We start from the raw sequence: 17,394 nt of genomic DNA, 5'->3' as shown, positions 1-17,394 counted from the left end.
CTGAAGAATCAAAAGACTGGAGTAATGATGCTAAAAATTCAGCTTTGAAATCACAGAAATAAATTACATTTTAAAATATATTTAAATAGAAAGAGTTATTTTAAGAAGTAAAAATATTAAATAATTTTAAAAAGTTTTTTTTACTGTTTTTGCTGTACTTTGGATCAAATAAATTCAGGCTTGGTGAACAGAACAGGCTTAAAAAAAAACATTAAAAATCTTTTGACTGGTAGTGTACATTACTTTTTTTGGGAAAGAAATTAATTTTTATTCACTTTTATACACTTATAATTTTATAAAAGATTATTTAAAAAAAACCTGTTCTTTTCAACTTTTTTCATTAAAAATTCTAAGATTTTTGTTTTTTAAATATTTAACACAACAGTTGTTTTCAACATTTCTAACAATAAATGTTACTTCAGCACCAAATCAGCATATTAGAATGATTTCTGAAAGATCATGTGACACTGAAGACTGGGAGTAATGATGCTGCAAATGTCGCTTTGCTATAACAGGAAAGCATTTATTTTAAATTGGAATAATATCCCATACTACTACCATTATTAACTGTATTTTTGATCAAATAATGCAACCCTAAGTATAAACACAAAACACACACAATTCAAATTTTTGTCATTATTAAAAGATTAGCTTGTATATGAATTCTACAAATACAATATGAGTCAGATATTACCAGAAAGCTTCTCTGCTAGCATTTTAATGAATCCAGGGGAAAATTCTGGAAAAGTCATGCACCCATTTCACACATGCATGTGTCTCCAGTGCCCACCAGCACATTAAATTATAGGTTGAGCTGAGGTTGAGCTAGTTTATGAATACTTAAGTTAAGGCATTTGCCAGTGGGCATGTGAAATATTATAGTCATGGTGTATGAATGCCTTCACCACAATGTAAACTATGCTGGCTCTCACAGTGACACTCTGAGTGACAGTTTGATCTGAATCCATAATGTGGGAACCAAATAATGAACTGGACAGAGACGACCACCAAAGCACTTGTGAGCTTTCAAAATAGTTTTAGGTACAGCATTTCTGGGAATCTACAAAGATCTCGAGATCCTGTCTCCTCTCCAGTATTAATATTTAACCATAATACATTTTTGCCTCATTCAATAGCACTGCTTGCACCTCGATTACTACAATATACACACAGTCTGGGACAAGTATAACCACAGAACTATCTCAACTGAAATGCCCGATTTCAAGAACATTTCAACAAGTTACTGCACTGGTAATGTTTTGACCTTGATCGTCATTTATTTTGGCTGTAGAGGGGTGAGATGTGGAACAGAAGATGTATTTGTGCATTTATAAGACTCACACTGGTTCATCTTTGTGTCATTCATAAATATTCATCTATTTATGCTGATGAATTCAAAATAAAGATGCTATTAGAAAGACCGAAGACGTAATTAGGACGTGAGGATTTGTTTGTTAACTAAGACGCATTTCCTAGTTACACTGAAGTGACTTGATCCACCTTGGGACTTCTTGTAATTGGTAATAGGTTTGTTATTGTTTGGTGTAGGTAGCTCTCGGGGGCTTGTCGGTATATCAGCTTCTTTGCCACTGTTAATCACTGTCTTGCAAGTATTGATCACCATTAACTATTCTTAAAAATAGCGATTAGATCAGCATGGGTTTGGAAAACGGATTTAATTCATTAAAGTCTCTTTAACGTCTTTTAATCTATTTATTAAAACAGAAGTAAAGCATATAGATTCAGTATAATATATCACTTAACCTGTGGAACCTGTGATACTTTTTCAGGATTCTTTGAATAAAACGTTAAAAAGAACAGCATTTATTTAAAATATAAATCTTTTGCAATAGTATAGTATACACTACTGTTCAAAGTTTGGGGTCAGTAAATGTATTTCTTTAAAAGAAATAAATACTTTTAATCAGCAAGGATTAAATTAGGTTAAATTGATAAACAGTGATAGTAAAGACTTATATTGTTAGAAAAGATTTCTCATTTTATATAAATGCTGTTCTTTTTAACGTTTTATTCTTTAAAGAACCCTGAAAATAACATAGCAGGTTGCCAAAAAAATTAAGCAGCGCAACTGTTTCCAACATTGATTATAAATCTGCATATTAGAATGATTTCTAGAGTAATAGTTGATGAAAATGCAGCTTTGCATCAAAAAATAATTATATTTTTAAAGTATATTTAAACAGAAAACTGTTTATTTAAATTGCAATAAAATTTCAATATATTATAATTTTTTGTATTTTTGATCAAATAAATGGAACTTTGATACAATAAGAGACTTCTCTAAAAAAAAACAAAAAAACAACAAAAAAAACAACAAACATTAAAAATCTTACTGATCCCAGCAGCTTTCAGACGTCTATTTTTTTCTTATTTTAATAGTTCATTTGAGGCGGTTTCTATGGCGATACTGTAATGACAAATATCTAGCGCATTGTTGTCAAAATGCATTAGTTGTCAAAATGCGCAAACACAAATCTCTTCTCTCGCAGGTGGATTCTCTTTACTCTCATAAAAAAGACGTGCTTTCCTCTCGCTTGCATGTGCACGCTCAGAAAAATAAATCAGTGCATATGAACAGATGTTATCAGTATTTACATAGCATAACAGTAGAAAATATATCTGCCTTACATGGTCCCACATTGTCCTGCAAAATTAAATCTATGTCCCGCAATAGTTCTATTGCCAGGTGGTCACCCTAATGCTTTCTCTTTCTTTTTACCTTGGTCTGTCAAGTAAACAGTTCAAACCAATTAGAAAATGTCACGGCTGATATGTTGTCACACAAAGACCTTAATGGTTGAGAAAGGAAGCCTGGAAAGGCAATTTGCAGTGTGACAGTGCAAACTTCTCACATTGAGGTTTTACCTTTTTTTGGCATGTGGTTACATGCAGTATTAATAATGAGTAATATTTACGTGTCATCTTCTTAATTTGTTTCTGTCTGGGTACAAGTTATGATAGCAGACAGACTTCACTTAGCCAAAGCAATATCAAATGATACTCTGTTTTGAATGTATACATGTCTGGTTGGACTAGAAAAGCAACTTTTTGTTGTCTCAAATTTGGACAAATTATCTTGGACTGCAAATCGCTCAATCTGCTCTATTTCTGGCAATTGCAGCAATAATAGACAGTCATTGTATATTAGATGACCTCACTCATTCGCCAGATTATTTAACTGGCAGGCTGAATGCCAACAGTAGCTTTGGACACAAGTGACATTAATTCTTATTAAAGGTACATTCCAGTGACACAATGGCTGGTAGCAAGGGAATGTGATTTTGAGCTTGGTCTGTGGCCATTCCCACCAACTATGGAAAGCCAAAACAGTCAATCTGCTTCCCATAAAGCCTTAATTTATTTCAGAAAATCCAGTGCAATGTCTGATTTTTCCTCTGGCTTTATGAGCAGAAAATGCGGTCTATCATATCTGTGAAATGAGGTTCTATCCTTTCTGTCAGGATTGTTTGCTGACTTCGGTGAGATTGAATTTCAGTCCAGAGGAGTCATCTTCAAACAAAAAGCTTACCTTCCTGGGTATTGTTTAGGAGTGAAGGATCGACCACTGGCATGGTTCGTGGAACAGGCATTGGTTTGACGGGCTGTGCTGCTCCAAAAGAGGGGGGAAAAAAGACCATTAGCTCATAACCATGAAAGCAAATTTTGCATTTGCAATCATGGCTGATAGGATGTTGAAAAACTGTAATGGATGAATTAACTAGTCCATTTATTTTAGACCGCTGTAACTGATTTAGTTTTAGATGCGCTCAGCTACCAGCTACGGCTGAGCACGATCTTTCCAAGGAGGAAAAGAACAAAAGGTACATTTTGTTTAAAGCAAAGTTCACTTTGGTTTCATCTAAAGCATCAAATACAAGAGCTAGGAAATGAGAGCATGCTATGCATGATCAAATTAAGTGGTTGCACCTCTGGGGTGCCATGTTGCAGATTAGTCATTTCCGTGTCTGGAAGCCAAAGCACTAATCACAGAGGACAGCAGTTACCAGGGGAAACATGCCCCTCATGGGGACCCTGAGCCTGCCTTTCTACGCTTTAGAAAGAAAAACAGCAACCCTGAATGGGAAATATACAAGCAAACACGCTATAGCTCTGTCCCAGGCCTCTAAGAAGTACTAATTAACCTGTACATTTGAGTTAAGGGATTTGTCTTGTTATGAATTACAATCAGTGTTCATCAATCGCTGCCCACACAAACTGAGCAAACACCGACTTTAAATTTAGTTATCAAATGCAAGGCTATCCAAAAACAAGACCCTGTTGCAAAAAAAAACAAGCATACGTCACCACATAACAGTTTGGGGTTGTAAGATTGTTTAAAGACTTTGAAAGAAGTCTCTTAAGCATCATCAAGGTTGCATTTATTTGATCAAAAACATAGTTAAAGCAGTAACATTGTGAAATACTGTTACAATTTAAAAGTACTAATTTCTATTTTACTATATTTAAAAATATAGTTTATTTTTTAAATAGGCTCTATTTTTGATTCCAAAGCTAAATTCACTAAACTAAACTCTAAGCTAAACTCACCCCCATGTCATCTAAGATGTTCACATCTTTCTTTGCTCAGTCGAAAAGAAATTAGGGTTTTTGAGGAAAACATTCCATGATTTCTCTCAATATAGTAGACTTCAATTAGGATCAATGGGTTCAAGGTTCAAACGGCAGTTTCAGTGCAGCGTGAAAGAGCTCTCACGATCTCAGCTGAGGAATAAGGGTCTTATCTAGTGAATAGTCATTTAAAATAAATAAATAAAACGTATATACTTTTTAACCACAAATGCTCATCTTGCACTAGCTTTGTGATGCATTTCTACGACTTCACATGTGGTTAGTTCTTCGTCTGTATACTTCGGTTTAAAAAGGGCAAAAAAAAATGGCGTTTGACTTTCTTTGCACGTTCGCTTTGTAAACACCGGGTCGGTACTTTCGCCTATGTCATGCGTGCATGATGACGGAATGCACAAGGTTGAGCTAGTGCAAGACAAGCATTTGCGGTTAAAAAGTATATACATTTTTTTTTTTTTTTTAAAAATGACTGATTGTTTCACTGGATAAGACCCATATTCCTTAGCTGAGATCGTGTAAAGACCTTTGAAGCTGCATTGAAACTGCAATTTGGACCTTCAAAACATTGGCCACCATTGAAATCCACTATATGGAGAAAAATCCTGGAATGTTTTCCTCAAAAACCTTTCTGTTCAAATGAAGACAGACAGACATAAACATCTTGGATGACATAGAGGTGAGTAAATTATCAGGAAATTTGAATTAGATTTTTTTTCCCTATCAAAATTGTTTTTACTGTCACTTTTGATCAACTGAATGCATCCTTGCTGCTTAATTTCTTACTCACCCCAAACTTTTCAATAGTTGTGTATAGTGGAAGCATGGCAGAGGGTTATGTTAAGTACTTATTCTTATTTAAGCCCAGCTAGCTTACCTTCTGGATGGGGAATCTCTGCAGGTGTATTAGCTGGGGCGTGTGACCCGGGAGGTATCTGAATATTACTGAAATTGGACACTGGGGGTTGATTTGATGGATGGCCATGGAAAGAAGGCTGAGATTGAGGTGGATTGTAAGGCTCTTGTGAAGGACCACCACCCTCGGCACCAAACTCATCATCTAAAATAAAGAGAAAAAAAACAAGCAAATGTGTTCATGCAAACAGCATTACGCTTTGTCAACATTAAGCTTGCCATGAAAGCATCCAGAAAGTTCAACGTTGTTTTGGAAGTACTGATAAAACGAATGCAATTCAGAATGAAGTTTTCCTTCCTAGAGTCATTTTTCCACAACTAACGGAGCTCTGAACTGTCTGCTGCCAGCACTAATCAGGCTTTTCTGTTTTCTCACATTATCCTAATGCCGTGCTGAAAAGATGCCTATGTTCGCAGCATTATTTTCTCATAATTTTATCATGAATACAAATCATGGAACAAATGAGTCTCACTGTTAGTCAACAGTTTGAGGGCTTTAGCTGTAAAAGCCTTTGATGAAGTGGCTTCAATCTGAAAGGGCAACTTCCTGTAGCCAAAGAGATGCTTGGCAGCACAGGAAAACAAACACTACACAAAAATGTGAAATTTGGACATGCAGAATTTTATCAGCCGAATCTATTATCCAAGTGGCATTTTAACATGATTTGATTTAAGCCTGAAACGGTTTTGATCCTTAAAACCCTGGAATATGCCATTACACGGAACCAATTTCAATCAATTGCAAGCCGAACCCTAAGACAACCCAAAGTGAGTGATGAATATAAATAAATAGAACAAGGGAAAAAAAGCAAGAAATTTCAACAAACTGTGGCTGGGTTCTTCCATCTGAAATTTAACAACCACCCCACATTCATAATGTTTCTAAAGCCCCTGGGCAGATTTGCTTTCGCAAAAATATTATATTACAGTAAAACGCAGTTTAGAGGTTAGCACCATACGCATTTGCCTGCATCAGCAACATTTAATAACAAGGTAAAACTTCAATATAACATTTCATCACGGGGAACAAGTAAATGAAGCATATGAAAAACACATTTCCAAATTTGCTTGATTTAAGCATGCTTTTTTGACGACTTTCCTTTCCCCAGACATGTGTCAGGGGTTTGTTTTCATAATCGGCGGAGAAATAATAAGGGTGGGGCAAGTCAAACAAACATTATGCTATTATGAAAATATGGTGCTCATATGGTTTCTGTGCAGAGGGGCTTAATCGGCCAAAGATCAGGGGGATTCCTGGTAAATCCTAGATGAGAGTTTTGTTCTCAGAGTGATACTGTAAGTAAAAAGGAAAGCTTTGTAGCTTTGTACTGCTATAGAGAAAAGAAAACTCAAAAAAGCCATCCCATCTGTCCTTAAAGGGTTAGTTCACTCCAAAATGAAAATTAGCACATTATGTACTCACCCTCCAGGCATCCTAGGTGTATATGACCTCCTTCTTTCAGACGAATCCAATCGTAGTTATATAAAAAATGATTCTGGCTCTTCCAGGCTCTATCATCTCCAACAGTCCAAAACAAGTCCAATAAAGTGCATCCATCAATAATAAAAAGTGCCTCACACAGCTCCGAGGGGTGAATAAAGGTCTCCTGTGCCTCGATGCATTTTTGTATGAAAGATTTCCATATTTAAAATGTAATAATCACATTAGCTTGTGCCAACTGGTCGTACACAAAAGCCTTTCCGGGCGGATGACGCATGACGTCAGAAGTGATGAACGGGAACATGCCGTGGAGAAACCAAACCAAAACAACGGTCACGAATTACAAGTACAAAACGAGGATTTGTAAAAAAAAATAATAATAATAAATAAATAATAAAATAAAATAAATAAATTAAAAAAATGAGGATTTTAATATAAACCAAGAGGAGACTGGTTTTCCTTTGCTAAAGTAAGGAAAATGTGCTTCCTTTGCTCCTGTAAACAAACGTTGGTTTTCATACGCATGCACAATGCCGATGTCATACGGCATCCCGAAGTGGCTTCTGTGTATGACCAGTTTGCACAAGATAGGTTAAAGAGATTATTACGTTTTAAATATGAATATTTTTCTTACACAAACGCATCAATTCACCACAACAGGCTTTTATTTACCCCCCGGAGCCAGGTTTTATTCACCCCGTTTTATTATGGATGGATGCACTTTATGGGACTTGTTTTGGACTGTTGAAGAGAAACACCTGCCCATTGCCGTGACAGAGCTTGGGAAAGCCAGAATAAGTTTTAATATAACTCTGATTGGATTCGTCTGAAAGACGTCAATATACACCTAGGATGCCTGGAGGGTGAGTAAATAATGGGCTAATTTTCATTTTTTGGGTGAACTATGCCTTTAAGAGCAATAATCAACACCGAGGGGCTGGATGAAGAGCTGAGCTATGTGAACAAGCTGTGGCTCTGGAGAAAACACCTGAATATATTTCATGCTTTCCCTATGACCAATGAGGGAAATAAATACCAGTAATGTATAACAGAAACTACACAGCACACAGTAAAAATTAATGTTCTTTTTGTCTATGAGTAATCCACATATAATTCACACAAGCACCTGACCCACTCTAAACAGTTTTGAGAGCTGTAGACCCAGAGGAAAAAGTCAATTCCTGTCTGATAAATCAGCAAGAAAAAAAAAAAAAGCTGTTTAAAAAGAAAACCAAAGGTTGCAACCAAAAATGAAACTGTAAATAAGCTGATTTATTTTGTGTGGAATTGTTGCTGGACTTATCAGTGTGGCTTATTGATGTTTTGGAAAGTTTTCTTTAATATTTCCGAGTACTCAAGTACTTGAGTGCCAATCCATAATATAGAACCCAACTTTCACTGCCCAGTGCATACGATCGATCTACAAAACTTATTTTAAAACTCCATTAAAGTTCTCACTGATGAAAAGCCCTTTATTTTAAGTAGGAAGGCGATGGAGAGGGAACCAGCATTGGCTCTAGTGCACTATGGATTTGTAAAAGTCAACATGAGGATTAAGAGAAGCTCTCTCTGCAAACATGTCTCTTTATTTATTATTGATCTGCGCTGATAGCTGAACTCTGAAAAGTTTTAATGGGTGTGCTCAACCCAAACTCTACAGCTGCTGGCCAAAAATTGTGACCTACATTACACTTAAAAGAAAAATGTATTCTGTGCTAATTAGCGAGAGGGAGGGAATGGATAAATTGTGAACAGATGGAATTGTTTTATCATGCAAGATGAATTGCTTGGAATGCTGCAGTTATGTTCATCTGGAAAAGCATGGAGGGAAAAGTCATTTGTGGAATTGTAAAACGTATGCAAGATTTGAGGAAATACTGGAATAGGAAGGAGATGTTTTAATAGTAGCAGCAATCATAATGGTCATGGGTGATTTAATTTGTGAGGGCAAAAGGGCGCCATTATCAGGAATAATTAAATCTGAAGAATGTCCAAATCACGTTTTGCAATCAGTCATGCTACATAATGTTATACATAATCATACATGTATACACGTGATCATGCCTGTTATATTCGTCTCAATTTCAGCTAACCTTGGTTATATAATCTGACTAATGCAAACTAATTCAAATGCAGAGGTTCACCTGAAAACTACAAAAGCGCCATTCACACAATGATTTCAGCATGTCTAGAGCATGTTCTTCACTGACTTCTTCAACCTCTCATTTTTTCCAAACTGTACTCGACCCGACACCAGAGCCATTTAAGTTTAACCTTAATTTCTCAACAGGCTAAAATATAGAACCCCTTACTTTCCATGGAGTCATGGCACGGGCACAAAGACAGCTCCAGGAAACGAACAGCTACCGGTGTAAACACTGTAGATGAGTCTTAGGAATAGTATACTAAATGAGAAAGTTGTTACAGATCAGTTCTCTTTCCTTCAAATAAGCCTTTTCCCATGCCCCGAGGCATACTCGCTGTGCATATATTCCCATAAGTGGGAAAGCCAAACTCATATAGCAAGGAGACAATACCACTAGTATGGTTCCGAAATTGTGTTGAATGTTGAATATTTCTTTAAGTTTAAACAGCAGTTGTGGCATAATGTTGATTGCCTCCTTTTCTTTCAGCCTCATGTTGTGTTCTAGTCATTTTAACACAGAGAATTTTCTTTTCCCTAAAAATCCTAGTTAAAGTTATCACATTGGGCTAAAATTGACATTTTTGCACTTTTTTTTTTTCACCCAAAAAACTGAAAATTCTGTCATTACTCACCCTCATGTTGTTCCAAACTCATAAGACCTTCGTTCATCTTCAAAACACAAATTAAGATATTTTTGATGCAATCCAAAAGCTATCTGACCCTGCATAGACAGCAATGCAACTACCATGTTTAAGGCCCAGAAAGGTAGTAAGGACATTGATAAAATAGTCCATGTGAAATCAGTGGTTCAACTGTAATATTATAAAGCTACAAGAGTACTTTTTGTGCACAAAGAAAACAAAAATAACATTCCTGGGCCTTGAACATGGTAGTTGCGTTGCTGTCTTTGCAGGGTTAGAAAGCTCTCGGATTTCATCAAAAATATCTTAATTTGCTTTTGAAGATGAACGGATGAGGGTGAGAAATTAATGACTGAATTTTCATTTTTGGTAAACTATCCCTTTAAAAACTGAGGTGCGTAAGCTTTATGAGGTGCATTTTTGCTTTTGAAAAAAATACAATGACATTCTGTCTGCCTTCATCATACGCTGTAATAAGATGCACTGTCATACTGGGATCCCGCATACACAGAAGAACTTGACTAACTGCTAAGGACAATAGAAAATGAACAGTTAATCAGCTGATCCGATGTAGGTTTGACCTCAAACAAAGTCTGGTGTTCATTATACAGCACATAAACATCCTGGCATTTTGTTATAATAATTTTTCTAAGGGACCTCCTTGGAAAGGCAATTTGACGGACATATGGAATGAGACAAAACTGTGATAAGGTGCTTTAACTCTGCAAGGCAAAAGCATGCTATCATTTTTCTCTTGGCAATGCTGCACATCAGTGGGAATAACCAAGCATGAGGTCACTACTTAACAAGAGGGGCCCAGCTGCTAGATGTAAAGCTTAAGAAATAAAATTTAAATACCATTATAACATGATGAAAACGCTTGTGACATGAGTTTTAACAGCAGTTAAAAATAAAAGCACTTGCACAAAATAAAACCCGGTGATGATACAGATGACATGATATTACAAATATCACATGCTACAGAAACATACTGTGCATGGATGTGTATGTCCCAACGGCTCCGTCTACAGATGACTTCATCTCTGACATGAGCGGTCAGGTCAAAAGCAGCACGCCCAGCAGATGTGGAGGGGAGAGTGATCTAACTGAATCCCACCGCCAAGCACTATTTCGACCTCTACATGAACGAGGAAAATTCTTCACTCTTAAACATAAGCAAACTTCTATAATACATAATCTTGCAGTCAAATGGTCACATTTTCACATAACCTCTAAACAAGAAACTGCAACCATAGTTGGTATTAGGAGGATCAAACTTTAGGTGATTAACTGCAACATGCTTTCTATACTATACTTTAAAAATATGCTATATTTATGTGGCAAATTTCACCGTTTAAAAAGTTTCATGACCCACTTGATGTGGCTAGTGATTTCACCCCATTTCTCTTAGACTGCTTTAAAGGGATAGTACATCCAAAAACTTAAATTGTTTCATTAATTAATCACTCTGATGTCATTCCAAACCTGTAAGACCTTCGTTCATCTTTGGAACACAAATTAAGACATCTCTGATGAAATCTGAGAGCTTTCTGACCCTGCACAGACACCAACTACCATGTTTCAAGGCCCAGAAAGGTAGCAAGTACATCGTTAAAATAGTCCATGTGGTTCAACCTTAATTTTATGAAGCTGTGAGAATTTTTGTGTGCACAAAGAAAACCAAAATAACTTTACTCAACAATTTCCTCTCTCTGCGTCAGTCTTTGATGTGTGTTCACAACTGTACCACAAAGCATGAGTGTGCATTCCTCTTTCAGTGTCAGAAAGCTCTCGGATTTCATCAAAAAAATATCTTATTTTGTGTTCTGAAAATGAATAAAGCTTTTACAGGTTTGGAATTACATGAGGGTGAGTAACTAATGACAGAATTTTCACTTTTGGGTGAATTATCCCTTTAATTGTTGTGAAAATGAGCCATTGCATGCACTCTGTGGTAGGGATGCACAATATTGGATGTTATGCCGATATTTTTAAACTCATTTTGGCTGATGCCAATACCAATATATTTTCTTTTGTTTGGAAACAACACCAAGTCTCTCCTGTGTGGAAATTATAAGCAAAATATTTTTCATTTTGGTTAGTTTTTAACAAGAACTTATTTGTTAGAGTTAAACAATAATGAAGTTCTTTTATAATGACAGTACATTGAAACTTTGAAAATAACTATCAATAAACTAATAAACTATCTCTGCATTTTTTTCCACAAAGATGCAGTGGTAACCTTAACATTTTATTTTAAGATTTAACAATTCTAGATAAAGCAAAAGAGTTGTAAAAATTCTGAAAATCATTCAAAAATTCATGATTTTATGATTACTGCGTTATTTAATTAGAAACACAGTCTAAATGTTATTTGTGTATTTTACTTTCATTTTATTAGAAGCAGGCCAACAGCACCACATACAGAATTAAAACTCATTACCAAACAGGCATTAGGACCTGGGGGAGGCTGCCGCTGCTGCCACTGCACGTGCAATTACTGTTTACTCTATCACACACTGAATGCGTCATTATGTACATAAATGCAGCGATCCAAAACAGTGAATCTAATCACCATTCAGGCAAAACTGTGCTTTTAGAGTGAGCCACTCTGCTGACGTGATCTAATCGCTAGCACACCTGCACATGAGCACATGTGAGTTAACGTATTCCTCTTATCTGCAAGACATATCAGCATAATCTTTTAATCATAATCATCTTAATATTTACATTCAAAGCCATTATCAGTCAATTCCGATATCGGTCTGATAATATCGTGCATTCCTGCTCTTTGGAGAATGTGTGTCAGGTGTCATTTAGGTTTAAAATCGGTGAGACATCATCAAATCATCAAAACTGAGAAAAATAGACAATGAAAAGCAAGTAGAACAGGATGAAATCAGGACTGCACTAATGGATGCAATTTGCTCTCAACCAGTGCATTTATTATGCAATGAGACTGTAGCCATAGAGAAGGAGTACAATGTGAAGAGGCACTATAAAATAGATGCATAGCTCTTGAATCAATCTACTTACAATCAGTCAGATTTACTGTTATAGACAATTTTTGAAACTCAATTCACTGTATTTTCCAGGAATTTCCTCCTAGGTGGGAATGTTTGTCATAAATAATACAAAATGTTATAAAAGGCAGCTATAAAAAAAAAAAAAATGTTTTATTTTTTAAAATGATGGACAATGACAAAAATCCATTCACCTTTTTTTTTTTTTTAACCACAAAATACCTAAAGCCATTTTGATTTTTTGAGCACTATGACATCATATTGCTCAGGCCCCACCTACAGCCACTGACAGACTGCCTCGTATTTACATATTTCTGCCCTCAGCTAGTTGTACACTGTCCGCCATTCTCTTCGTGTGCAAGCAGCTGTAGCAAAAACAAGGTCTTGTAAGCAATGCAGGTGTGTTGTTGCTGGATGTAAATGTGAACACAAGAGTTAATTTTCTCCCGACATGAGAACCACTAAGGACACAGTGGGTTGTTTTGTTTTTTCTGGTAACGTGCCACCGAATATACAAAAAAATGGAAGAGAGGGGCGGAGTGAGCAGTAGCTCATTATCATTTAAAGAGCCATGCACCAAAACGGGTCACTATGAACAGAGCTGTTTTGACAAGGTAAAAAGTGTGTCGTTTTTTACAACCTTTGAGAAATTTTAAATAAAGCATGTCATAGACATTGCATGAAGACCCTAAAGAGCCATACCAACTTGTGGAAAATGGGCATCCGATATCCCCTGAAATTGAACTGTTCTCTGCTGCTTTCATTCACAAAATATTCTAGCTCAGGCTTGCCCTATTGAATGTTTCGTTTGGCCCAGTTCTTGATGAAGTTGAATAGCACTGCTATATGCTATTGGCACAGCTATGGTGTTCTACTTCTGGTGATCATTAATTTAAATAAAGTTTCAAGAGGAAATGGGTTTGGTATGTCTATTGTGTAAACACTTTAGCTTGAAATGACCTTTCCATTCCAAATGTTCAAATTAAAAACTTGGCCTTATGTAACGCAATACAAAATCATTGAATTAACGTTCCATTTTTTTATTATAGTGGAACATAAGCAAACTCTTGAACAATTCAATCTGTGAATTGATTACATGCACAGTCTACTTGACATACAATCAGTCTACTTGCAATCAGTCAGATGTATTCTATTATAGACAAATTTTGAAACTCAATTTACTGCATTTTTCAGGAATTTTTTCCTAGGTGGGAATGATTGTCATAAGTAAATGTTACAAAAGGCAACTATAAAAAAAAGATGTTTTATTTTTTAAAATGATTGACAGTGACAAAAATCCATTCACTCTTTTTTTTTTTTTTTACCCCAAAAAACCTAAATCATCTCAATGATAAAGCCGTTTGATTTTATGAGCACTATGACATCATATTGTTTAGGCCCCACCCACAGCCACTGACAGACTGTCTTTTATTCACATATTTCTGCCCTCAGCTAGTTGTACACGGTCCGCTATTTTCTTCGTGTGCAAGCAGTTGTAGCAAAAACAAGGTCTCGTAAGCAACGCAGTTGTTTTGTAGCTGGATGTAAAAGTGAACACAACAGTCTTAATTTTCTCCCGACATGAGAACCACTAAGGACGCAGTGGATTCGTTTTGTTTTCTATGGTAACGTGCCACCAAATACACAAAAAAATGGAAGAGAGGGGTGGAGTGAGCAGTAGCTCATTATTATTTAAAGAGCCACGCACCAAAACCGGTCGCTATGAACAGAGCTGTTTTGACAAGGTAAAAAGGGTGTCGTTTTATACAACCATTGAGAAATTTTAACCAAAGCATGTTATAGACATTTCATGTAGACCCTAAAGAGCCATACCAACTTGTGGAAAATGGGCATCTGATGTCCCCTGAAATTGAACTGTTCTCTGCTGCTTTCATTCACAACATATTCTAGCTCGGGCTTGCCCCACTGAATGTTTCGTTTGGCCCAGTTCTTGATGAAACTGAATAGCACTGCTATATGCTACTGGCACAGCTATGGTGTTCTACTTCTGGTGATCATTAATTTAAATAAAGTTTCAAAAGGAAATGGGTTTGGTATGTCTATTGTGTAAACACTTTAGCATGAAATGACCTTTCCATTCCAAATGTTCAAATCAAAACCTTGGCCTTACGTAACTCAATACAAAATCATTGAATTAACGTTCCATATTTTTATTATAGTGCAACATAAGCTTCTTCTTGAACATTTCAATCTGTGAATCGATTGCATTGTTTTATTTATTTTTCAGTTGAAATGTAATATCCTAGACGCTGGCTACAGGTAATCCACAATTACATTTGCAACGAGATTTCATATTAACATTCTTGAGCAATGCAACTTCCTATTGCTATGCTGTCAGTTTTTTACTCGTTGTAAAAACCCATTTAGCTGCTTCTGATATAAAACTACTTGAGTTTGATAGCGGTCAGTCTCAGACGACACACCCACAGACTGCACATGGTTACTAAACGTAACAAAACTGGAGAGTACGGTACTTTCTCAATCTGGCAAGGTCTGATATGCTTGGCTGGCTTTACCCATTTTTTCAATACAATTTGTCTGGGAACAACACTGTGTTTACCAGGTACTGTATTCCTTTTTTCCATTTCATTTTTAAAGACACATTTCAGTTCTGCATTCATTCTCGGTTTGTAAGCGTAACTTGTCATGATGCTTCTGCCCTTTTCTTCCTAATGACTATCCTTGACCTTAAAAGAGTTAGATTAGCCAACAGTGAATAATTTTCACACTGTTAAAAGGGGTGGCAACTCTGATCCACTGCGTTATTGTTTAAATACACTACATAAATAGCAGCTTTGCTGACTCCCAGGGGGAGGGTCACAGGGCGAGACAGTCATCTCCTGTGTTCTTCAGAAATTGATAAGGCACACAATGTGCTAACATTTACTGACTCAGAAAAAAAACAGACTCACATCTAGGAAGCCACTTAGTAAACCTGGAGGAAAGCCCCCCTGACTGGTGTATATTTTGTTAATGGGAGTCACAGGATCATTCTGCGGGAGCAGATATAATATCAGTACTTACCATATGCTTCCCCCTCCATTCCAATAGGACCAGGCTGTGGAGTCTCACCATTCTTCAGGCAGTTGTGGATGTAGGCTGCCTTCCACTTTGCATACTTCCTGTGCTGGATGTTCTGGATTGGGGAGAAAATGGGAAAGTCAATTAGTGAATCATAAAGATAAGAAATACTCAATGAACTTTCTCGACAACACAACAGGTGCTAAAAAGCAGATTTTTTAAACTGGCATGTTCCGCTTTGTTTTCGAATAAATCAATAAGACATGAAAATTTTGGGCTTGTCATTTAAGAGCTGTTATTCATGATGAAATGTGAAATTCCTTGAATGGCATATGCAATATGTTAAAAGACACCAATATTAAATAACCAATAAAAAGGGTTTTTAAACTTTTTGATGTAAAAAAACAAAAAAGTAATATTATGAAATATTATTGCAATTTAAAATAAGCTTTCTATTTTAATATAATTTAAAATATAATTTTATTTCTGTGTTGCAAAGCTGAAATGTCATCAGCCATTACTCCAGTCTTCAGTGTCACATGATCCTTCAGAAATCATTCTAATATGCTAACTTATCAGAGTTAACTGTAATACTTTTTTCAGGATTCTTTGATGACTAAAGGGTTAAAGAGAACAGCATTTTTTCAAAAAAGAAATCATTTCTAACAATATATAGTCTTTACTATCACTTCTTATCAATTTAACATCCTTGCTGAATAAAATTATTAGTTTCTTTCAAAGAAAGAAAGAAAAAAAATTACTGACCCCAAACTTTGATCGGTAGTGTTTATTGTTAAAAAAAAAAAACTTTTACATAAATTTTAAATAAATACTGTTCTTTTTAACAGTTTTTCATTAAAGAATCCTGAAAAAAGTATTCCAAAAAAAGAAGAAGAAAAGGAGAAGTCCACTTCCCGAAACAAAGATTCACATATAATGTACTCACCGCCTTGTCATTCAAGATGTTTATTTCTTAATTTCTTTACAATTGAAGAAAGAACGTTTTTTTGAGGAAAACATTTCAGCATTTTTCTCCATATAATGGTCTGATATGGTGCCCCGATTTTGAACTTCCAAAATGCAGTTTAAATGCATCTTCAAACGATCCCAAATGCGGTTGTAAGCAATCCCAGCTGAGAAAGAAGGGTCTTATCTAGCGTAACGATCAGTTATTTAAAAAAAAATAATAATACAATTTATATACTTTTTAATGCCAAACGCTCGTCTTGACTGTTTTTGTTTTCCAGTTTGTGACAGTTAGGGTATGTTAAAAAACTCCCATTTCATGTTCTCCCGAAATCGTCCTATATCGCTGTTTTACCGTTTTTGTTAAGGGTGTTTGATCTTCTTTGCATGTTCACGTTGCAAAGACTAAGTCGGAACTTCTGCAGCGATGTAGGATGATTCTGAAATGATTTTTTAAGTTGAGGGAGAAAAAACGAGTTTTCGACATACCCTAACACATTTAAACTGGCTTTGGAAAGTTTAAAATCAAATGTTTTCCTCAAAAAACAATTTCTTGACGACTGAAGAAAAAAAGACATGAACATCTTGGATGACAAGTGTGTGAGTACAGTCTAA

At 35.8% G+C, this 17,394-nt stretch overlaps 1 protein-coding gene across 1 annotated transcript in view; it reads right to left on the bottom strand.

Moving 5' to 3' along the window:
- vta1 (vesicle (multivesicular body) trafficking 1) overlaps positions 1–17,394 on the bottom strand; it is a 38,515-nt gene that overhangs the window by 1,439 nt on the left and 19,682 nt on the right. The window contains exons 5-7 of the mRNA XM_051139000.1: positions 15,817–15,928; positions 5,483–5,665; positions 3,551–3,628 (exon numbers count right to left, since the gene is read on the bottom strand). Of these exons, the coding sequence (XP_050994957.1) occupies positions 3,551–3,628; positions 5,483–5,665; positions 15,817–15,928 (373 nt within the window). The remainder of the gene's footprint in view (positions 1–3,550; positions 3,629–5,482; positions 5,666–15,816; positions 15,929–17,394) is intronic.

This window comes from Labeo rohita, chromosome 20 (assembly GCF_022985175.1).
Source record: "Labeo rohita strain BAU-BD-2019 chromosome 20, IGBB_LRoh.1.0, whole genome shotgun sequence".
Taxonomy (NCBI): domain Eukaryota; kingdom Metazoa; phylum Chordata; class Actinopteri; order Cypriniformes; family Cyprinidae; genus Labeo; species Labeo rohita.
The sequence above is the reverse complement of the archived record's forward strand: the minus strand, read 5'-3'. Positions and strand labels throughout refer to the sequence as shown.